Raw genomic sequence first — 25,387 nt, forward strand, 5'->3', positions numbered from 1 at the left:
AGATGGTGTCCAAGTGGTAATTCTGATGGAACCGACCATGTCGTTCCATGGACACAATCTCTGGATTTTTATTTAGATGTGCCTCCAGTATAAGTCAACACTGTGATTTGAAATTGTGTATAAACATCCTGGATCAGCTTTAAACCAGCTCGCTGTTCACTCCTAGCAATGTAGTCAGCAGCCACGTTGAGTTCTCAGCTGATTGTAAACTCCCCTCCCTCAGGCGCCAGATAAGCATTTGAACACGAGGCCGCCCTGCTGAGGTAACGGTACCCATGCTAGCTATTTTAAAAGTAGCTCAGGCGTATCTTGGGGCACGTCTTTGAAGCACAGACATCCACTTTGAATTTTTCTTGTTCCCTCCTACGCTTAGCTTCTATCCAAGATTCATGTTCCCTCCCTCAATCACCTTTCAGCAATCTTCTCGCTGTTCCCTTTGATCACTGGAAACCTTCCCTGTTCCAAGGTGATTTTTCATTTTGGACTGGTACTGCGTTTTCTGTCTTTCCCATTCTCACCTACTTGCTCCTCAGTCCTCCTGCTGCCATTAAAATAACTGTCCTGTCCTTCCACTCAGTTCTTTGAATTCCTCCGACGACTTCCCGTTTCATGCCAGAGCAAGCTTAAATTGCGTGTCCGCTCACTCCTGGCACTGCACAGCTGCTGCCTGCGAATGCCTGATAGCGTGTTAATGAGGTGCTCGCGCACGACAGCCATGTCTGGTTTACATATTTCCACCGGGAGCTCCGCAAGGGTGGGTGTTTTCCCAGCCAATAGGCAGGAGGTGGCCTCAGCGGTTTCCCCACACTCAGCAGTGCATTTCAAGGTCTTGCATTCTTCCACTTCCAGATTCTTTCACGGAGGAAAGCGTGTTTATTGCTAAGTACAATTTTGCCTTAGTAATGTATAGTTTCCAGCAGAATTCCTGGAACCTGCTGTTTACAAGCAGGGTCAGAGGTTATAGAAATACTTTCAATTTGCATATGAGCGATATACCAGAAGTTTTTTGCCCATGCATAGTGTCTAAACTATACGACAACTGCTTTTTTATTGGTGTTGATAACCTCCCTGGCTCTGAAATCAGCTGTGTGGGTGGTTAAAATTATTGCTAGACAGCTCAGTAAATAAAAATTAATACTCTCCACTCCTCTTCATCACCAGACTCTTCTCCCAACACAAGCAGGACAAGAACAAAAACATCAGTAAAGCTCTCATATTTGAAGTCTTCCAGCTGGAGGTCCTCTCTCAGTGTGTCAACCAAATACATGGTGGCAGCATTATTATCTACTGCAAAATGCTCCTGTGGTGTGTTACTTTTATCTCCGAGCAAGCGAATGAGAAAAAGGATAACGTGACTGGGATGAGCATTTTGACAGTTCACCACTTGGTATGGGCCTCTCAGAAGGCTAGCGGCTGATAGTGCACAGGCGTTCAGCAGGGATGCATTGAGAGGATGTTGTATGTAAGTTGACTCCTTCTGGAGGAAGGAGATTTCCCTGGTGGTATTAAAGACTGATGGTTTAATGCTGCTTTTGTAGCCATTCAACTTGTCAGAATAATGGTGTTCTGCAGAGTTTTCCATTTTTTCTCCCACTGAAGTCAGTATGTGTCCAGCTGCTGCCTGACCAAGCCAGCACTGGTGATGTGCAATGGGAGGTAGGGTCACAGTAATCTCGTATCTGGAGTAGTGCAAGATGACTATGGAATTAAAAATACGAGGGACTCACTGTAACGTGGACTTTGGATCAGCACTTCACGGCCCATATTTGGTAGACTGAACACACCAATGATTTCAGCAGGCTGTCTCTATCACCAGAGATGCTTTAAATGGGAATACACGTCATAGACTGTATTTCAGAGTGCCCAAACATAGAGTTTCGTGGTGACAGCTGCTTAAAAAGTGTGGGATTGGAAAAGTGTGGAAAAAAATCTGCTCTTAGACCACCAGTTTTCCAGCGAGACTCCTGCACTCTGGGAGGACTGATCTTGGGGTTACCCAGGGCCTCACTTCAGCAGCTAGGAGGTGGTGTTCAAGGGATTTCACACAACCCTGTGCTTCAGCAGAGCAGCATCATAAACCATGAACAAGCCTCATAACAGCAGAATTCAGGATCTAGGAAGTTCAGCCCCTGTCCTTTACAGAAGGATAGTAAGAGTACAGTTGCAATGCACTAGCGTGTAAGGGGTTAGCATATCATTTAATCAAAGAAAAAATGTCTCCACATTATTCCAACAAGTAAAGTTTAAAGGTCTTAATTTGCTTCTGAACAGGACAGTGATCCTCACCCTAACATAAACATTTACCTAAGTGAGATTTGCATCATAATCTCTTTGGCCCTCAATCTGCTCACCTTAATCAACCACATCATTATTTAGAAAAATGTGCCTCCATGTGCCTGGTATCTGTGCCTACTTCTCACTGCTCATTAACCAAAAATCAACAGAAAATGTTCTTTTTTGATGTACCAAAGACTCTGAGTAAACAGCTTTCATAGAACACAGAGATTCTCAAACTTTGCCTGGGTGTGACCATGTTTCAATAAAAAGCTTATCCCATTGTAAAACCAGAAAACCCACCTCCCTTATGCATCAACTACTGTATCTGATTGCACACAACTTTTGACTGTCTTTTGGCTTAGCGACTGAAAAGAGGAATGAAGGGGACTCCAAACAGCCATGAAGCCCGTTCATGGGAGACCACCAGCAGGTATTTAGTGAAGCATGGTTTGAAAACACCTTGTGCTCAGAAACGCCAGTACAGTGAGACCACTGACTAGCTTCACTCATGCTTTTTTCCTAGCACATCTGCTGACTTTATACTAACACAGTAAGCAGCAAATCATCATCGTAGTACCTAGTTTCAGTTTGCTGATTTGTACAATGGCCATAATAGTATCTCCCCTTTGCACAATTTTGAAGTCTCAAGCTCCATGCCACTTGTGTCAATGAAAACAGGAGGTTACTTAGGCAACTGTACCCATTTTTGCATTTCTGACATTTAGACACTTCTTCGTGTTGATATTCCAGTCTCTCCCTCTATGTAACTGTCGCCATCTGACAGACTTATTTGAGCAGGGATGTATTTATTGTTACTCAAGCAATATCTCGCCTATTCCTAAAAGGTTGTCAAGAGTCCAGCTACGTAAGGTGACCAAACTAACCTAACAGCTCGTGTATGCCAAAAGCAGGACTCCTGTTCTTTACTTTCCCCCTTGCGGCACTAATCCTGGATGCATGGCACCTTTGGTAACATTTTGTCTTAATAGGTTTAGAGAAATGAGAATGGACATTGGCACAGACAAGCATCAGGCTGGCACTGACACTTGCTGGTACTAGCAACTTTTGTCTTATCGTCGTGCTACCTCCTGTAGCACATAAGACACTAGATCAAACTGGTAGTATTGGATGGTGATGACAAGTGTACGCAATGCTCAATTCAGTTCTCACTCCAGTGCCCAAATCAGCAATAGACTCCAGGTCACTGACTTTCTTCCTAAATGATTTTTTTCCAAGGATTAAACATCTGTGTACAAATGTGAAAGTTCTTTAATGCTTTTCCAAATTTTGGACAGTCTTGCATAATCATTTCACAATATTTATAGTGGCAGCTTGTGTTCCACCTCAGGCCGCTACTCTTATCTCCTGCTTCCACAGCAATGATGAGGTAAAAGGAAAGATGGAGTGGAAACTGTTTTGGCACATATATACATTTTCCCAATGTGCTAAGAAAACCTTTATCTTTCTCCCCTTCATTGTAGCTAACGTGTCAAGGGATATTCAAGAACACAGTAAGAGTCTGTATTTATAGGAGGGGAGTAGAGCATGTCCTGTATCTTGATTTTGGAAAAATATTTGTTGCACGCAATGTTTTAATAAGCAAGCTAGGGAAAGACAGTCTAAACATAGCTATATATAGGTGGTACAAAAGCAGTAGGAAAACCATGCTGAAAAGGTAAGATCAAAGGTTTACTGCTAAAATGGAAGCCTGCACTGAGGCAGCATTTTGCACTGGTTAAATTCCTATTTAACCTATTTTCATTATGTCCTGGACAGAACGTATTTTCATTAGGACTCAGGAATCTAATAGAACATGCATATTAGATTTACAACTGACACTATGTGAAGGCCTGTAAAATAATTGAGAACAAACGTGGATTAAGAAAAAAAGATATAAAAACGTAACAGAAAACAAACCAGAACACACTAGTCATTATAATAATCCACGTTGCATCCACATACTGAATATTACACGTAATTCTACTCCCCATCTTCAAAAGGGATACAGTAGAACTAGAAAAGATTCAGAGAAAGTTGACACAGATGACCAAAATATGGGATGTGTCTGTATGAAGCCTTTTTACAGACAGGGGAAGACTTTTCAGTCTGAAAAAGAACTGGCTGAGGAAGGATGTATCAGTGACCTATAAAATTCTGAGTGGCATGAAAAAGGTGAATAACAAATGATTATTTATCCTCTTTCAAAGAAAGACCCAGGCAGCAAAAATGGAATTATGGCTGGGTCAAAATAAACAAAAGGAGATAATTTTTAACACAATGATTAGTTGAGCTGTGGAGCTCTTTCCCACAGAATGTTTTGCACGCCAGAAGCTGACATTGTTCAAAAACTGATTAATCAAAAGAAAGTTAATTCAGAGATATTAAGTATAATAAAGACACCACCATCTACTTCATAACATCATGGAGTCAAACTGCTGCAGGCAGAATATCACCTCATGCTTGCTTCTTCTCAGATTTTTCCACAGGTATTTTCTGTTGGTTATACTTCTATAGCTACAATCAAAGCTGACAGATCTTGATTTCTAATCAGCACACATCAGTGCTTAAGCTACTGACCATTGCCAAGAGCAGGATACCTGACTTGAGTGATGTTTGCTTTGACCCAGTATGGCTGCTCACACCTTCTTTTGATTATATGAATACCTTTTTTATGTCACTCAGATGAAAAGTCTCTTGGTCCTAAAAGAGGTCCACTCTGATCTAACTCATTCTCGTTTTCTCCTCATGCCTGGGATGAGGCATGTTCACCCCATGTGTTTTTAATTAAAAAACTGTTTTTCTCAAACAGTATGAAGACCCAAATTGAATTTCTGTAGATTCTATGAGTTAGGATATATCAACCTATTCAATGCTTCAATTCCCATTGGATAATTATTCTGATTTTGATCAGTATGTTTAGGTGCTTATCATACTGATTTACTCATATACCCGACCAGACTACTATGGATCCAGAGCCTGAGCAGCAGAACCAGAGCCCTAAAAACATTTTTCACTGTAAAGTGATCTAACATCCCCTGTGTGGAAGGCCACAAAAGCAGACAGATACATGCTGAGACTCTCTCCCTGAACTTTTAGTACATTTACAGCATAGACAGTCAATCAGGCTGCGACTCATTCCTCTTCAAAAGACTGCCGTCTTTCTGAATTTTGCAGTCCATCAGCAAAGATAAAGACTCTTCTTGATAGACATCAGTTACAGTATTACGAGAAAACATGATATGGATTGATGTATTTGAAGACCTGTGATGCTTATGGTTTGTAAGATGATGGTTAAGTCCTTCGTATGCTTTTAAGGTTGCAAAACATACCCAGAAAATCAAGATATTACACAGTTGTTTAACTGGTAAAATCTGTGTGACAAAGCTTACGCTAATACTGTCAACACACCAGATTTGGAACATGCTCATAGGCACCAAACACATTCAGTGACTTTGAGAAGACTCAGCACAAAGGAAAAAAATGGAGGTTTATGCAAAAGCTGCAATTTCAAGAGAAAATACTCTTCAAATTAAGTCTGGGGTGGTTTTTTTTGCCTTTTTTTTTTTTTTTTTAAAAAGCTAGTTAGTATACCTACTAGCTAGGTATACTAACTGGAGATTGTTAACTGGAATTACTGCCAGAGTATGCTGACAGCTGGTCTACTGAAACAGAAGTTAAGAATTTTAGACCATGAAAATGGAAAGCATTTAAGGTGCAAACTGAAACACAAGGAAGTACTAAAATATTTCAGACAGTGTCACATTGACAGATTAAGTTAAATAAATCATTTAATAAGCTCTGTGACCCTAATTAATTAAATTTATGCATGCTATTAATCCTTCTAATCAATCCAATTAAAGACTAAAGCAGTCTCACATGTTTGTACAGAAAGTGCCCTGCTGAAGTGAGTTTTAACAATGCAGCTAAGCAGAATGCTGGGATCAGTCAGAACTCAGTGACCATTATGTAGCTGCTAAGCAGAAAAAGTCTGTAAATTCATCTGCTTGGTGTTTTTGAGGTAAATGTTATATTGCCCGAGATTAAACTAGTGTTCACGCACTGTTACCTGTGTTTCTCTTGGAGTGCTTAGTGCTTCACAGATGAGGCTCTTGTTAGCAAATCCTTCCTTTGCAAAATATCCACTCCTAAAAGACAAGCTCACGGTATTTTGCACAACATGCAACAGGAAAAATATTCATCCTTCATCTTTGTTTCTTCCTCATTAGGAAATACGCAGGAAAACTTTGGGGAAAAAAATAAGATTTAACATCATTGTATTTATTAGGTTCCGAAACAATACACATTCACATCCTTTTGAATACAGTACATTTGGCACAGTAATAATGTTTACGATGAAATAACACTAATGAATGGCAAGAGATTCAAATTACATCCATAAGAAAAAAAATTCTGTACAAATAAATCCTCACAATAAAAAAAAAACTACCCCCCCCCAACTGAATACGTTTTATAGTTAGCCATAACTATTCTGCACATAATTTAAAAAGAGGTAATTTGTAAGCCTTTTTTGGAGAGAATTATTTTTCACCCTATGGAGAAAAATGTGTTTCCATTTTTTTATGAAGTCTATTTGGGAGGAAAAACAAGAAACAATGGATTCTTTATAATTATTATTATTAATAATAATCTTTTTGGCATTTTGCACTCATTTTACAAAGAAGGAACAGGAAAGATTTTACAGAACAGGCAGAAATGTAACAGAATGTCCATTTTTAAGAATTATCTTTAAAAAATGTTCAAGGTAACAGACAAACCTTCTGATGTAAACCCAATGCAGAGGATCTAACTATTTATATTGAAGAAATATCTGCCCATGCAAAAGTTTTTATCTCCTTGACTTTTCTCTTAGCATCCTACCAAACACTGCAGGTGCTGAGGCCTCCTGAAACACAAACATTTGCTAATTATCTTCATGTTAGAAACAGGAATACAGACTACATAGCTTGCTTACAAAAGCTTTATGGGATGCTTTTATTCCTTCAAAATAAATGCTCAGAGTTTTGTGTAAAGGCCTCTTGTTGTACAAGCAGTAGTGCATTATCCGATAACCTGTCTTCCTAGCCAGCCTACTCACCTATGGAAAAGAACGCTTTAGCATTGTGATCAGTTCTTGCCTGGATGTCAAAAGCTAACCGTGATGAGAAATAAACAGAGCCAGTGGCGAGACACAAATTGATGGGCAGTTCTACAATATATTTCTAAAAGAGAAAGAAATTTAAACATTGAGATGATGCAATCATTAAGATGTTTCTGTGCTGGTACTCAGCTCCAGAAGCTAGTCTTTTCCCAGTACAAAAGATTACTGAAGATAAATTAAATTAAACTAGAGGCTTGATCCATTATTACACCTGTAGGCCAGACAACACATTAATTGATATATCATAATATTTAATATTTTGAAATCATCATAAGAATATACATAATAATTACACCTGAGTTTTAAAAACAAAACAAAATGGAACTGAATGTTGTCATCAGTAACAGGCTATGAGCAGCCAGACGCAAAACTGACACAAACTAACTCATCTGCTTGAGACCAAGATTATCTCTTAAAGCCAATGATTCACACCTTGTCCACCACGATTTGTAACATTCCTTTCTCTTTGCGAGCTCTATCATGTCATAATAGAGTTGAAGAGAACTATACAAGATATTTAGTATAGCTTAATATATGTCTACATCTTTTATAACAAAAACCTCATCTCTCTGACAGTAACTTGAACCAATACACATACAAGAGTATTGCACATGGACATTATTATAATTATTCTTTCATAGACTAACATTTTAATAGTATGCCTGAACATGCAGCAGTTGATACCTCTATATTCAATGAATTCCACAGGCCTTGCAGCAAACACTATATACAAAATCTCACCTGTACAAAAGGCAAAAAAGCTTCTTTAGTGCCACTTTGCCAATCACAAGTATATATATTTTTGTGCAGCTGGAAATCCATGTGCAACAATTAAAATGGATTCCAATGACCGCTCACTCAGTCCAGTAAAATATATAATAAAATGACCTCAGCAATACATGTACACAAAAAAAAAAAAAGAAAAAAAAAACCAAACCACAGGGTACTCCTGGAAATATAAGTACATAACACTGTTAGCGTATCTACAGGAGGTAACTTCACATTAGTAATATTGTCCACATGAGTTACCATTTCAATTCATACACAAAAAAAATTCAATTTACAACTTTCAATAATGTCAGTTTGTGAATGTTTGATCTTCAGTTTTTTAACACACTTCCACATAATGCATGTGTAGCCTTATTTTGTGTCTTCTAAATGCAGATTTCTCTTTAGATTTTAAACATAAAAAACACAGTAGTAGTATGTTTTTGTAAAAGTGTGCAAAAGTAACACACTGCTGAGAAAATAAATATAAATAAGAAATTATTTATCAACTTAGCTACAATAGAAAAGGCAAATTTATAATGTTTATAATAAATTTTTAATGTAAAATTAACTATAAACATTTGCAAGCTTGCCATCATATTAATGGTTCATTTAAATGGATATTAAATTTGGTAACATGGATAGTACACCCAATTGCCTGAAAAACTGTAAAATGCCTATATATAGCTGTGTTAAAGTACTATAGGCTTTTTATTCTTTAGCCCTTTAATAACTATCCACACAGTATCTATTTCCCGCTTTAAATAAAATTTCAGTTATCTTTGTGACTCTTCTTATTCCTAAGAGTTTTCCATAAATTGTACGAGGAACTTCATCGAAAGCCTTAATTGATGCGCTTCTTCTGGACAGCTTTATTTTAAGTTTGTACCTCACCACAATAAATTCATAATTGAGGATTACACCTCCGCGAAGGCAGACTTCTTTGCTTACCAAAGGGCAACATATTACTTATTTGTTCCATATCAGGGTGCAGATCTCACCATAACCACCAGTGCAGAAGAAACAGTTCTCACCACCTTAGCTTAAATACATATGACGATTACAGAATGTGATCTGCTAAATTGCTTTTAACAGCACAGCTTCATTTTCCATGGAAAAGATGCAATTTTGTCCTCTGGGGAGATCTTAGGAATAAAAGAAAAGTTGCAAATACATGGCAGTGTGTTACATTTACAATTTCTGATACAAAATTATTTTGCATTGCTTTGTGAGACAGAAATTAAGAGTGCTTTCAGGTCAGAAGATTAAAGGAAAAAAACAATAAATATATACTTTAATTGGGGATATGGGCTCAGGGTAAGAAAAGTAGTTCTTGATCTACTGAGTCTCAGTAATTTGACGATCTCTTCAGAATCACTTCTTGCAGCATCATTCATCTGTCAGCCTAACGTTGTCTATGGCAGTAGCTCTTCTCCAAAATAAGAGAACCCTTTAAATTCTTCTTGGTTGATTTGTTTTATAATTGTCTCATCCACTAGCGTTAATACTGGTTCTTCTCGTGTAAAGTCTTGATCAAAGTTATTTACATCCCTTTTGGTTTTCTGAGAAGAAAAATACGAATAAGGTGAATGGTAAAACAGCACAGTAAAATAAAAGGTGCTCTCCCTCCTCTCCATCCCCCCAAAAGGCTGAATTTTCTGGAATGATTGAAATAAAAGAGGAGCTACTCACACAAAGAATAACAGACGTATGAGAGAAGCTACAGGAGCAAGTACTATAAATGAGCTCGGGAGAGGCCACAGAAGCAGTACTATAAATGAGTTCCCAGAGACTCAGGGGTCTCTGACAGGCGAAGGAATAGCAGTATGATGATAAAGCAGGAAGCTAGGATTAGGACTAGTTTAAAAAAGGCTTTGGCATAGTAGGTGGTACAGCTGTTTCCTCTTAGATTTGAACATAATGATATCTCATTTCAGAGGCATAGAGTGAACTGACTTAATTGATTTCCCCACAATATAGCCTACTGTTTCAACTCTAAGTTAACTATTTCTTTATATCTGTCTACATTCAGCTTTAAAATCAGATGTAGATCTCGCAACAGGTCTCAGTCCGAAATCCTTGAGCTCCACATTGGCAACTCAGATATCCTAATGCAGCCGAATGTCATTCAGAGCACCATGGCAAAGTGTGAAATTCTGGCTCCAGAGAAATCCACCTCAGGACTCTTCATTATTTCAATGGCATCAGGATTTCCCCATTGAAGCCTAAAGCACCTCGCTCTTTCAGTGAAGTTGGGCCAACAAAGTGCAACTGTACGTGTTGTGGTTGGGATAAGACGTATCACTAGAGACGGCCTTGGAGAGGCCGACTCGTCCTCAGGGCACTCATGACAGTGACTATCTGTGTCCACTTACATGTAAAAAAACTTACACCTACAGGGGAAAACATTCCCCATTGTCATTCCCTTGAGACCTGCACTGTTCATGTTTTCGATGTTAGCAGTGTATTGCAGGCATGTACAGGTTCAGGGAATTGGAACAAGCATTTTCCTTTACACTGTCTCTTTTCTCTTTGTTTCATGAAATCTAATAGTTACCCGAGTGATACTTAATGGAGGCACACCAACACACTGAAAACTAGCTTTGTGTCCATCCTGCACATGTCTGAGATTCAGACGATACCAGAAATAGAATAGCTATTTGACTTGCAAAGTAAAATGATAAAATCATAAAGCGATATGTCATAAAGTACATTACTGTACTCCAAATGGGATATAGGCCTTCTTTCAATGTAGGTAAATTTTCCTATAAAATATATATAAATGTATTTTCTTCATCAGCTCTACTGAGGCACCAAAACAAATAGTTTTCTTTCTCACAATTGTAAAATGCTCATAGCAACCTTCACCTCATTGTTTGTAAGAACTTTATAGATATAGGGAAAAAAAGGTCTATATAAATGCAAGCGACTGTCACTTGTAAACCAAGTATTTTCTAAGTGCAGGCAACCAAAAATCCACATCCTCTATCTACAAAAGTCCATTAAAAGGAAAGGAATATGGACTTAACAAACATATATATATGTTTATTTTGTTTACATTTGTAATATTTACTTCGTACATAAAGACTGGACATAAAGTGTATGTGACCCGTATACTCTGAACTGCATAAGGCGTGAGGGACATGGCTTTGGGCTTTCTGTTTTTTCACAGTCATTTGGGCAAATACTGCAAAATAATAATGAAATTCCATACGAATTTTTAAATGCATTACATTGCAACTATGTCTACATTCTTCTTGTTCCCCATATCTTACCGTAGTATTTTCACACACTCATACAATGAATTTGCTACAGCAATAGTCACTGAAGCAGGAGGTGGTAAGTGAATATTTGTAGAAAGTAGAATTCAAATCCAGAACTGTTGTTATGTACAAGAGAAACATGACTACACTCACACTTTAACCACTAGCTATCCAGGGCAAGTAAGCTCTGGACTAGCTGAGAACAAATACAATATATATTATTTTCAGGTTTTCAAACGGAACGTATTTGTGAAAAGTGTTATTTCCTTGCTGAAGCTAAAAGAATAAGACGAAAAAATCCTCAAAGCCTGTCAGGGGCAATTAATTCTCATTAGCTACTTTTTCCAGAAAACCATCACTAAGATTTGTGAAGGTGTTAGGTGAAAAAGAGTGCATCTGAAAAACTGTCCCAACACCGGTGTAGACTAAATCCTATCGATTAAAAATAACTGTACTTCCAGTAGAACGTCAAATCCCAATTCTGAAACAACAACCAAAGGTATTTGCTTAGATTTAAAAGCCTAGCATGTCCTAAAATATGCCTTCAAGACCAAAGGAGGAAATAGAAGTTTTTACTTTCTCAGATTTATAAACAAATCCATGTCTTTTTGGTAGCATAGATGTAAATCACCTGATTTATTAACAGGACAAGTATGGAGCAATCTAAGATTGCAAGGATACGCTAGCAAGCCTCTCACTAACCAATTGATGAAATGAGATTAAATAAATCACAGGGACCAAGAGTGGATTAAGCCATACAAGACAAAAGGTAGAGTTCATAACAAGCACTTCTTTTCAACAGAAAGATTTATTTGAGAAACCCTCCTTAGCAACTTAGGCACTTTCTTCCTGAAGCGATGACTATTTTGCAAGGCCCCATCTGCTAAGACAAAACAGGTCTGGCCACATTTCTGCTACTATTGCTATTTTAATGTACTTGCACTGAGAATACTCCGTAGGCCAACAGCACGAACCAATATATAGTTGCAGCATGAGGGCTCAGGTTGAAGGTATGAAGGGCTGTGGCTGTCTCCTAGCAGAGAAGCTGAGAAAAGAAAGAACTGCAAGGTAAGAAGAGTATATGAAGGAAACAGAGTGCAGCTGTTATCTAACTTTGAACATTAAAAAATTACGAAGAAAAAAGGAAAATCTTTAGATTGGCTGGCAAATGCATCATTAGAAGTGCAGTAATTAAATGGGTGGGATTCTGCTTATTTAGCTGCAACTCCTGAGACTTTAGGATACATTATTTTTAACTCTTCAAACTTTTTTCCAGGTAAGACTCCACGATTTCAGATGACTGAAGAAACTAGGGTTATTAGGAAAAAAAGAATCCCCAAAACCACAGCTATCCACCCACACACACAGAAATTCGACTAGGTTTCGTATGCTACTTTTTTTCTCTCTAGACTACCCAACCACCTTGTGTTTAGCATGTGTCAATGCTACATGAGAGCAGGGGCACAGCAGCTACCCAAGAGCTTCCAACAATACATGCCAAATTCCACACTGCACTGAAACTGCTCTACTGGCAGCATGTGGGCTGTCCATCTCCGTCTGACAAAGAACAGCAGCAGTGCCATGGCACTTTTAATGACTAAAAATGACATGACTCCAATTCTAAACCTCATCTGAAAGATGGCTTCTCCACCAGCACGGTATCTCTGACAGTGAGAAGGAATAGTTAGTGACTCACTACCTCTTGTGCGGGAAACGTGCCGGCTAGTTATCTTTTATTTTTTCCAGCAGTGTGAATGCTGAGCACTGACCTAGTGTGACCTGCTTATCCTGGGAGACATGGTGGACCTGCTTCATGTGGGTGATACAATTAGATGTAACACACTATGGAAACAGAACCCCTCGAATTAATAAATAGTAACATGACCTACTACCCATCAAGGATGACAATTTTTAAGTCAAAGTAATGTTTTATTCTATTCAAAGATTAATTAACGCTTCTGTTTGAAGAGCTAAAGATATTGGAAATTTTAAAAGACTATCTCTTCATAAAACACAATTTAGTCAGCTTTTCTAGTTGGCCTATACAACTTTGGACAAAGGAATATTGTTTTATGAATCAAAATGTTTTTTTTTCTTAAATCTCTTCACATAATTACTAAAATATTAAAAGGAACTTCATATGCTATTAATAAGCACACATTAAACAGTGGTTTTCTGAACTGGGTTTATTTTCACTACCTTTCAATGAAAAATTAATTTTCTACCTGCAGTCAGGGACTCAAGTTTAAAAAAACCTCCAAAGCATGCTTAATAAGCTTTCCAGTGTCCAGGATTACCCACCTGGTCTGTTAATGATTACTAAATGACACTATATGAATTGTAACAGTGAAAAAATAAATTTAAGTTGATGTTCTTATCACTGAAAATACATTAAGAAAGTTAGAACTTGCCATTCCTTCCATTAATCACGTGAACCAAATGTGATTAGAGCCTTTGGCATTGAAAAGCCACGGAAATCCTTGCAAGAAGGCACCTGACAGAGGGTGTTCCAAACCAGGAACTCAGCAAAGCTTGGGCACCTCATCAGCTGTGTCATGAGGCAAGAGGCTCGGTGGACTCTCTTCTGCCTAACAAGGATTAAATTAATTCTCCAGCTTGGAGGCATTAAGAGGTATCTCCCTCTACTCCATTATTTATTTTCATTTAATTTGCAGAAAATCACCAAAACTCTTCCAAGTCCTTTGCAAGCTTAATGGCTCCACTACATTGGGCTAGAATTGTCCAGCGGGTTCAAAGCCTACTCAGAGGAGGTGAAAGAAAGATGGAGGTGGTGGCTAGAAAACAACACTGTCACAAAAGTTTTCTATCTTAGCCTGATTTTCCTACATATTCACAATATGCTGTTTAAATATAACTGTAGGTATCCTCTTTAAATCAATTAATAGATTTCTGTTTAGATTAGTAGAATGAGGAGCTAATCCAGAACAGACAGCCAATACCAGTGAGGCCAGAAATGATCATTATAACAATGAACCAATATGTTGGAACAAAAAAATATTGTGCTATGATATTTTTCATTAAGTGGACCTTTTGACACAAAATATATACAAAGCTCATCTGTGATTTTCACAGTCTGAGATACTGTCAGCACGGAAAGGCAGATGCAGATTGGCCTTTCTATATTACTGAATGAAACATCTTTAACTTTACTCCACTGCAATTTTCTGCCAATAGCAGTGCTTGATGCCTCTTCATATATTTTCAAGCCCATAGTGAAATCCTGGAGTTTGACATTCGTTTGGGGAGTTTCACCAGAGAAGCCTTCCAGTGCAGCGCCTGGCTATGTCAGTAGCACATCAAACACATGACAGGCACATTATATCTGGGCAGGAAGCTGCTGCAGCCTTCAGTGAGCAGCTATAGGGGCACGGGACAGCAGGGCAGCAGGAACGCAGCAAGAGTCGCACCTTCTCATACGTATTATATGGTATCATTTAATTTTATCCAGGGTTTTGCTTCAGTAAGAAATAAATGATTCCCGCGTTTGACACAGTATCATCAAGAAGAAATTCTTAGATCAGGATAATCAGAATTTGAATATTTTCTATTTACGTCGTCACTGATAAGATTCTCAGATTATTTTGATCAAGAGAAATGGAAATTCAAGACGTCAGACAAACTGGTTTGAAGCTCAAGGTTATGTGGCTAACCTCACATATCACTGTCCTCTCATTCACCTCTCTTTATTATGATAACAAAAACCGCAGCACAGGCAGAGATCACTTTGCACCAATGGTTGGATCTCTTTTCATAAAGGTGTAGTAGTTTCTAAAAAGTTGAGACCAACTGTAATAAGCGCTCACTTTTGCACATAACTCATTCTATATATACAGATATTTAGTATGAATACTGTTAAAGAAACATGCTGAGAAGCAGATCATTTCAGGCCTGTCTTTCTGTTTATCCTGGTGATGCCTCTTCACAGTATTTGCACGCCCTGAGAATCTGTATCAGTATTAGAAGCATTTCCTAGAATGTCTTATTTCAGAAGATATGAAATACATGTTATCAGAATAACTTTACAACTTGTTAAATTTTTTCAGCATGTTAATTGCTCTATTCACATATGGAAGAGTTACAACAGATCAGACATGAGCTGCAGTATATTCAGCTGAAGATTATGATGATAAAAAGGGTTTTGAATCCAAGTAGTTTTTGCAAGTATACCAACATTCATTACTTCCAAGCGGAGGGTGAGATTTTGTGCTCCTAGATTATGCTTTCATAGATGTAAAGGACACCAAATTAAGAGAAAGAAGTGGGAAAAAACCCACTCAATAAAGATTTTAATAGATAGTGAAACAGTATTTGAAAAGCATGCCAACCTATGTAGTCCACAATTTAATCTGTTATGGAAGTACACAGATATTTAATAAACACCAAGCTAATTCACAGAACTATGAATTTTAAAAGGGATCATTTGTGATCCAGTAAACTGAAACCACCTTTATACTGAAACAGTATGTATCTTTCCTAGGAACGTGAAATGGGTCAAGCAGGAAGAAGGAATAACCTAAACAATTAGGAGGTACAAACATACAGTGACTACATGGCCAGGATGCCAGGATGCCAGCCTTAGTATTTCACTTTTACACAACCCTTCTCCTATCCTATACCCCAAAACCACCACAACAAAACAAACGGCAAGGCAAACAAAACCAAAGCTCTGCAGGTTCACTGACAACCACCCCGTGTACGCAGTCTGGGCAATCAACCTCACCCAGAAGAAGTCGCTGTAAAACCATTGTCCCCTATGGCCATATTTGGGTATGGTCTTAGCATGAAGGAGTACACAGCACTAAAGCTATATATACCAAACCTGCTTTGTTCACAGCCTGATTGCTAAAGCACAACAGTTACCTCTGTGTAAAACATCGATGGAGATAGATTTCACAAGAGCTGCAAGGGAGGTCAGCACTACAGCTTCCCACCTGTAGTTAGTCCTTTAGCCTCAAGATCCATCTTGTCCACCTTATCAGGCCTTGCTTCCATTAGGACTTAATCATGACATAACCACTGCACTTAAGCCATGCTACGGTAGAATACATGCTTTTTTTAGAGTGAAAAAAATTGCAAGGGAAGAGTGCAGACTCTTAATTTCTACACTGTATTTTTCCCTTATGGTAGGTTTCTTTGAGGGTTTAACTGCAGGGGAAACAATTTTATATTTCTTCTTGGGGTGGGGAGGAAATATGAGAAGAGAAAGTAACGGAACAATCATACAAAAATACCCTTCATCTGCACAATGCAATTCCTGTTGCAAATTTTATGATCCATTCTGCAGCACAGATTTTATATGTGCGCCTCTCTAATCCATTGATATCCTCAGCTGCTCTAAGGTCATGATCACCAATGTCACCTCCCCTCTTACATCGTGGCACACATCCAAGACTAGTCCATTTTCGGTTGTGTTCTGAAATTGCATTTTAACCATTGTTGTTACAGCGGAGTTACAGTAGTCAGGGCTGGTGCATCTGCGACATGCTAAACCACCTGCTGGTGAGTCCTCAAATACATGTGTAGAAGCCTTTTTGTCTTCCTGATAACTAGCACTTTAGCACAAAGGACTGGCTATACCCAGAAAATGGAGCTGACTTGCAAAGAAGAGAAAAAAGTGATGCAGGAGAGTTGGCAGGTCTAGGGCACACATCCCGAGAACTCCAGCGGCTTCCAAGAGACATCCCATAAATCACTGAAAAATTACCCAAATACAGATAATCTAGCAGTGCACTGAGATATTTGACCAGATTTACTCTGTAAAAGATAATAGATTTACTTTGCTTTCCATTCTTTAAGCAATCACAAAGACAAGGAATAAATTAAGGAGAATCTGATGTTAGTAAATAGGTGAACGATGTAATGAAATATTTCAAGACTCAGATCTCTGCCGTGTATCCTGAATAAATACTGACCAACCGACTTTCCAACATTTTATTCTGCCTACAGTCACCTATCCCACTTAATTACAGAAAAGTAACACATTATGACAACCTCTATGTTATGAAATTATAAATATATAGCAGTATCTTCTGATTCTAAGCCCCTCCTCTATCGAGGAGGCATGGACATGTGCATTGTGACACTGGACGCAAAGAAACACCACAGCATGAAAGGTAATAGCAAGTGGGAGCATCATTCCAAAACTCAGCTACACACTAGAACGGTTTGCACTATAGGCCATAGAGCAGGAATGTTACAGAGTTTTTGGCAAGACTGCCTTCTTCAAAACCTTTCGGGGAAACTCATGCTCTCTGATGATGATCTCTAGCTCATTAAGAATGAAGCTTTTAGTTTGACATGGATGATGCATATGACAGGCTTTCATACAGAGAAATGATATAGCAGGTCTCACCTTCTACAAACAGAGAAAGCTAAACAATGATGGTTTAATTCTAAGACTACTGAACTGTTAGAGATCATATTCTGAAGTCTAATGAGTATTTTTAAGCCTTTGCAAAGACAGATTAAAATAAAGATATACGTGACATTTTAGAAAGCAGCTGAAGCTGCTGTCTTTTTTTTTGAAACTAATACACATACTCACACAAATTGTAGATTGGAAAAAAAAAGGCACTGCACAATTACGCAGGAATGCCTACTACTTCTGCATGTCAATATATCTCCTTTCCACCTTTCCTCCAGACACTGGAACTGCTTTTTTGGAACATGGTTTTATTAAAAGAGTGCAGTAAGACACAGCAGAGTTTGTAGTGACGTGGATTTCATTCTTGGTTCTGCTACTGATCTGCTCTGAGTTTGAGTAATTTTCTCCTCACTATGCATCTAATTTTCTTCCTATTTTTGATCTTTTATACATGGATTGTGATCTCTCTGTCTATCATTATCTATGATCTCTTGATTCTCTCTCACTTATACAGCTTCTTATACAGCTTTTTGCACAGCAGGAACCTTGTCTTGCTGGGAACTCAAGCTGTTATTATGGACCTGAGGGCACAAATTTAATTTCTCTGTCTTGTTGTTCTTGTCAAATATAAACACAATCCTTCAGAGAGTCATGGGCAGTCATGACCTTCAACTCCTCCTTTTCCATATTCCATAATTAAGCAAAGGGAACCATTCTTCTGTAGGTCCTTTGCGAACTAAATATAGCGTGCAAATCGAGGAACAAGATCTGCGCTTAAGGTTTTTGACAAATATCTAGACTGAGTGTTCCCCTCATCTCACATAATTTAAGCATATGACTCCTGGAGCATGCTGTTGAGAGGATCAGTACAAGGTCTGAGCCTCCACAGTAATAAAATCCCTTGTAACGACACAGCAGCATAACAAGAGGAAAGCAGCAGTTAATGAAGTGCTAGGATTCCTTACCATTTCAAGATGCCTTCCCTGTCCTGCTACTGAAGGTAAGTGCCCACATATCAGCTGCTTCAGGTCACCATCTGCATAGTAGTGCAAATACCAAAGGAATTAAGTTTTGCACTAGTATGCAGAGTTGTGAACACATACATTGACAAATTTTTGCTGCCCATTTTGGATGAACATCCTAGTAAGCAACTGTTGTTAACTTTACACTTGCATTCTCATGGTATACCACTAATACAAAACGTTCTGCATAAGAAATAAACCCAAAGCCAAAGCTCTTCTTATACTCTATGTTCACCGGACTCCAGCTGCGAATGGGACTAGTCATGGACTGCCAGCCTTAGACAAGTCTTTGCTTTTTCTGATAAACTCCTCTCCACAGTCTGATAAATAGCCAGATTTTGCTGCTTCTTAAATCACCTGGTGTTTTGCCACTAGCTTTTAATGACATCAGAAACAGGCCCAACCCAGGAATATTATTTATTATCTACATTAATATAAAAATAAAATACTTCTGTTTGAACGCTTAAGAATGTACTGTAAGTAACCATGATAGTATGATTTCACTTAATGGTTTAGATTACTTTCTGAAAACAGCACTGGAGATTAAAGCAGCCAAAAAGTGAAACAGAATTTGTCTTATTCTGAGGAAGCTGAAAAGGAAAGCAGGAACACTCCGGCTGCTAATCACTCCATCCCAATGGGCACCACTTAAAACTATACATTTAACATAATTAAATGAACTTAATTATTCAGTATGAAAAGATTTTAGTGCTATAAGACCAGGACTCAACAAAGCCAAACAAATACTGCTGGATCCCCAGTGCAGAATCAAAAGAAGCATAATAAAAGTTGTTTAACTTATAAATATTTGGGAACCTGCAGTGCTGGGAAGTAGCTTTCAAACTTCTGTAATTCTAGTGTTGTGGTAATCACAGCTAAAAACAGCTGCTGCAGGCACTGATGCTGAAGGCAATAAGAAAGAAAAAATAAGACTAACCGAATGAGCAAATTCTGGGAAAACAGAACGTTGTTCATCCAAACAAACAACACTGAAATCCCTTAAAAATACCAGCTCATTTACTCTTGATTTCTCTAAGTTGTGATACAAGCTGCACATAGGCTCCTTGAAAGCTATATACTTACACTCTGAGCAAATATAGCGGTTGTACAAAGTTCCGAGCTACTTGAAGTGCTTTGGAAACCAAGGTCCTTTACTTTGTTGAGGGAAGAGGCAGAAGTGTCACCGACTTCTCTGCCCCACACAGCCACATGCTAGACCGATCAGTACGAACTATGTTGCAGGCTGTTATGGTACTGTTGTTCACAACTGTCTACTGCGAGGTAAACCGAGATCATGAACTTCATCGCCTGCCAATAGCCAATGTTTCTCAATAAGAAGCAAACCTGGCTAACACTTGAACCAGTAGCAGAAAAGTGTAACTTTTAGGAACCAGCTGACGTTAAATACTCTAATTCATGATACCCTGTGGCAGGGGCATCATGGGAAAAAAAGTGTGGACTTCAACTGTTATGGCTGTTTGTAATAAAAAGGCTAAGTCCCGAAAGTCCACATCTATTTTTCTTTAGTTTTTACAAAGGATGCATGTTAACCGTTCTGACAAATATCGATTCTTCCCTGTTTCTAAACCTTTTTTTGTACACCAGTATTAATCACCACGATGTCACTCTCAGAAGAAATCCCACTGTTTTCCTATGCCTGAAATGCCTGCAGCAAGTGGGGAATACATAATGTGCAATGTTTAACAATGGTATATGAGGGTCTGAGGTCTCAAGATCACTCCCCAGTGTTTCATCTAAGCAGTAACACTTCATGCAAAAGCATGCAGTATAGCCCCTTGCGTGCCCATCTGCTAAATGCTCATTGCCATGCACTGATGACTGAATGGAAATATATTATGAAACTGAAGGGACACCTCAAGGTTATTAGGCCTAAAAATGGACCTACCTTGACATTTTCCCCATATTGAAGGCCTTACCTTAAAGAGGGACATTCACACTGAAGCAAACTTGAAAAGAGAGAACATTTATACAAAAAGAAATTTACTTGGCCTGTAATTTCCTAAGTTCCTTTTGGTGTTACTGAATGATACTGCATTTTACAGGGCTTCTTCCCCACAGCGTAAAGGCAAAGTCATAATTCTGCACGTATGACGAAACAATCCACTGTCACAAAAAAATAGAGGCGTGCCAAAAAAACCCACCAAAACAGTATCATGACTTCCCAACACCAGGTTAAAAATCCCTTGTTAAAAAGTAAAAAAAGTCTTTGCCTATTAGCAGTCATGTATGAAAACAAATCTGAGAGTATAAAACTTATGTTTCAGGCTAATATACTTGAAAGTTTTCTCCAGAAACGCGGTCCCTCTTTAAGGATTCCAGCCATATTTCACAGTAAGCAGACGGTTGCTGCAGCAATTTAAACCCAGACCTCTCTAATTGAACACATTTTCGGGAGCCGTTCAGTGAGGCACCTACCCATTAGGCAGGTGCGGCCTCTGCCTGTTTGCCTGTGCAAACAGGCCAGCTGCACACTCCGTAGGTGCTGATTTGTATTTGCTCTTTATTACCCAGTTTCCAAACACTGCGGGCATCCGGCTTGTCATCAGTCATCAACAGAGGGCTGCCAAAATTTTGCCAGTTTTTCACTCATTTAGGGGAGGGGGAAAATTCCCAGTGCTCACTGACTCCAGTTGTAACCCACAATCATTGGCTAGGACTAGAATTTCGTATTTGGGAATGTTTTTATTTCAAACCTTTGCTGCAGCGCAAAACTGAAAGAGGACACATTGCTGGCATCCTTAAGTCAAGACTTAACAAGGGAGTTTAGGTTCACAAGGAAACTGCATACTGACAATGTGGCTCAGATAGCGATAACTAAGGGGGGAGGGACTTCAATAACGGTTTATGATTATCTTAGTTACCGGAGCTGAGAAAGAGGTGCAAATTACTGTAGGAAATTTGAGACTGAGGATCGAGATGAAATCTGCTAACACTGAGGTCTGGTATAGCATAGAACACTCTTCCAAGGGAAGTGCTACGCGTTCAGTCAATTTAAAACGCAGGCTGATCTTGAGCATTTGGTTTTTAACACTTCTCAGTCGTATTTCTTTGCTGTCTCAGAACTTTGCATTAAGCATTACCATAAAGTGGAAACTGAGGCATGAAAAGGTTAGGTGATGAACTCTGGACCACATCATGAGTTTCTAGAAAATCTGGTAGAAGAACTTCTATGTCTTGCAATTCTTGGGTCTCTGGCTTTAGCTGCTAGACCAACTCTCTACCCCTGAGAATTCAGAACTGAAGAAGGAACATACAAATATTCGGAAAACATTCTCAGTGAGGTAACAGTAGGAATGGAAGAGGCTGCAAAACGAAGGGAGTCACATTAGATGAACTAAATGGGCCGGCGGCAGCTGTTGTTGCTCCATACTGCAAGATACAATTCTGCAATAGACTATCTATCTCGTTCATTTTGTTTCTAGTGCTCTTGAAGAAAGCGAGCTTTTAAAATGGAAAACCAAGAAATTATGAATGCATAGAGAAAATTAAAATAATGTACTGTTCTGTGAAAGCTGCACGTTCACAGTAAATCATCTTAATGTGATTATTTTGTTAACTTCATCTCCATAAAGCTACTCTATGAATGGATGGCCACAGGCACTGATAAAGCCATTAGCAATGAAACTTTGGCTTAATTGCTAAAAAGAAATACATATGGCAAACATCTGTTTTACCAGGCTTTGTATTACCCTCTGGCTCAGGGTTTCATTTTGGTTTTTCATTTTGAGGACATCTTAGTCAACGTCTCAAATTTTCCCAGCCCTGACATTTACAGCAGGGTGGATGAAAACAAGTTGGTCTGTTTGCATGCACGTGTTTCAAAGGGCTGACAGTGAGAACTCAGCCTGAAAGGACAGGAGAGTGCCTGTGGTGAGACTGTCCTTGCTGCACAGTGCCCGACAGCTTCCTCCGGTCTTACAACTCCTCGCAGCACACTGAGCCACTGTGACCAACAGCGTAATAAATATGAGAGTGATTTTATTGTGCTGGTCTAATTCTACAAAAACCAGGAAGAAATCCTTCAGAGGGATGGAGCACCTCGCCTATGAAGAAAGTCTGAGAGAATTGGGGTTGTGCAGCCTGGAGAAGAGAAGGCTCCGGGGAGACCTTTTGGCAGCCTTTCAATACGTAAAGGGGGCTTATAAGAAAGATAAGGGGGACAAACTTTTTAGCAGGGCCTGTTGCGACAGGAAAAGGGGGAATGGTTTTAAACTAAAAGAGGGTGGATTTAGACTAGATGTAAGGAAGAAATTTTTTACAATGAGGGTGGTGAAACACTGGAACAGGTTGCCCAGAGAGGTGGTAGATGCCCCATCCCTGGAAACATTCAAGGTCAGGCTGGACGGGGCTCTGAGCAACCTGATCTAGTTGAAGATGTCCCTGCCCACGGCAGGAGGGTTGGACTAGGTGACCTTTAAAGGTCCCTTCCAATCCAAACTATTCTATGATTCTGTAATTCTATGAAATTGATGCTCATATGGGGCTACCACTGACTTCAGCCAAATGAGCAACAAATTTTGGGCAGTGGTGTTCCTCCATTTCTGGCAGGTGGGACTGGGATACCATATATCTTTACACCACTTGTGCACACCTCTTTGAGCTTCACTGGCTGATGTTAGTGCATGTCAGTAGGCCACAAGTTCAGTCTGGAAAGCCTGCAGCTGGCCAGCTGTGCTCTCAGAAATGGCACAAAGAATTTCTTGCAGGGGACCTAATAAGATATGGAGAAGATTGAGGAAAAAGCAAAATATGACAAAATATACCTTTGCTTCACTGTTTCAAATATAAGCTTTGCCAGTAAATAACAACCTGGGACAATATAAATTTCATCGACACACGTTCCAGGTGAAGCGGCAATCTGTCTCAATCACTGTTTTTAATGTGTATCTTATTGTGGGATAGACAGAATCATCCCATCATGTCACTAAGCAAGATCTACCACACTTACCACCATATCAATGACTTTGGTAAGAAATTAACCTACTGCACCCTGGTTTTCATTTGTATTATGGCAAATGCACTTTGAAAATGGAAATAACCAATTCAACCAAGTCAGGAACATAACCATGGAAACAAAGAAAAATGGAGAGCAGAGAATTATTGAATACTATTTCAAGGCCTTTGTGGTTCTTGGGCAATAAATTATGTTGCAAACCACCAGCCTGGTGTTATGGCTACTGATTACGTAAATTTCATTCTCCAAATGGAATAAAATTCCAGGAAGAAAACGTGAGACAAAATATCTCAACATAGGAATAAAGTGCCTCAGGGGGATTTCTGTCTCACAACAGTTGCTCTGGAGAAAAGATATCTGTCTGCAAGATATCTGTCTGCACTAAAACTGTACTTATTTCTTGCATATGCAATTATATATTCGTGTCTGCAATAAAAGCACCAGGGAAGAATAACATTATCCAGAAAATTTCAAGACACTGTGAAACTCTAAGAATTAGGTTTTAAGAACAGAGGAAATGATCTTCAAGAAACACTGTCAAGGTCACTGGAGCTTAGATGTAACAAATATCCTCTTCATAGCTGTTCAAAAGTTTGCTTGATTTCTAATGTACATGCCCCAGAGCTATTACTTTTTCTATAGTAGCTTAACATTTATAATAGCTCTACATGGGAGAAACCCTCAGTATAGTAAACCATATTATATATATAAAAATTAATTTTGCCACTGAAAAGCCTCATAATTCTGGATTTATGAAAGGAAGGGCTGGTAGATAATATGCATCATAGGACTGGGCCCCAGTGCATTTTCACCCCCTTGTATTCTCTATTCCAAGTCATTAAGCTGGAGGAGCAGTCAAAGATCCTTCACAGCAGCTTTCAGGGCCACCAAATTTGCGTCCATTGTCTCTACCTAGCACAACCTGGTGTGGCACTCCTGTCACTGCTTAGCAACCTAACCCTCAGCCATTTGTATGAGTGCTCTGCCCAGGGCACTCTTGCAAGCTTTCAGAAAACATAGACAGTTTTTCAAGGACCCTTCGGTAATTTTCATTCCAAGGTTGAAAACAGGAAAGAAATTTCAGCTTCCAAAACATTATCCGAATAATCAAATCATGTACAAACTAGAAAGACATTAGTGGTATATTTCTGGTATAATAAGGAGTATGTTTGCATACATTCACAGCATGAATGAGATTTTAAAAAAAAACCCTCAAAAGTCTGGCTAATAAATAGCCATGCAGCGTTTCTTCCAAGTCCAGTTGAAAAATTCAGACTGAAGGCTGGCAGAGCTGAAGAGACATACATGAACTATGGAGAAGGACAGGCCTTACAGTACCATGTAATATAGCTCTCCAGAAAATCTATTATGGCAGAGAAAGGATAAAAGGTAACAGAAAAGGAAGATGGCTGTGCTAACCAAGCAGCTCACGTGGTTTTGGGATCAGCGGGGTAGTGAGGCAGAACTGAAGCAAGGTTTGTTTCTACAAACGTTAGCACCTCTGTGACCTCCCTTGGCAGATTATTCCATTGTCTGATA

At 38.9% G+C, this 25,387-nt stretch overlaps 1 protein-coding gene across 1 annotated transcript in view; it reads right to left on the minus strand.

Moving 5' to 3' along the window:
- Positions 1–7,671: 7,671 nt before the first annotated feature.
- Positions 7,672–25,387, minus strand: part of PRKCE (protein kinase C epsilon) — a 296,929-nt gene continuing 279,213 nt past the window's right edge. The window contains exon 15 of the mRNA XM_075146872.1: positions 7,672–9,765. Within this exon, the coding sequence (XP_075002973.1) occupies positions 9,619–9,765 (147 nt within the window). The 3' untranslated portion in view covers positions 7,672–9,618. The remainder of the gene's footprint in view (positions 9,766–25,387) is intronic.

The sequence above is a fragment of the Calonectris borealis genome, chromosome 3, assembly GCF_964195595.1.
Source record: "Calonectris borealis chromosome 3, bCalBor7.hap1.2, whole genome shotgun sequence".
Taxonomy (NCBI): Eukaryota; Metazoa; Chordata; class Aves; order Procellariiformes; family Procellariidae; genus Calonectris; species Calonectris borealis.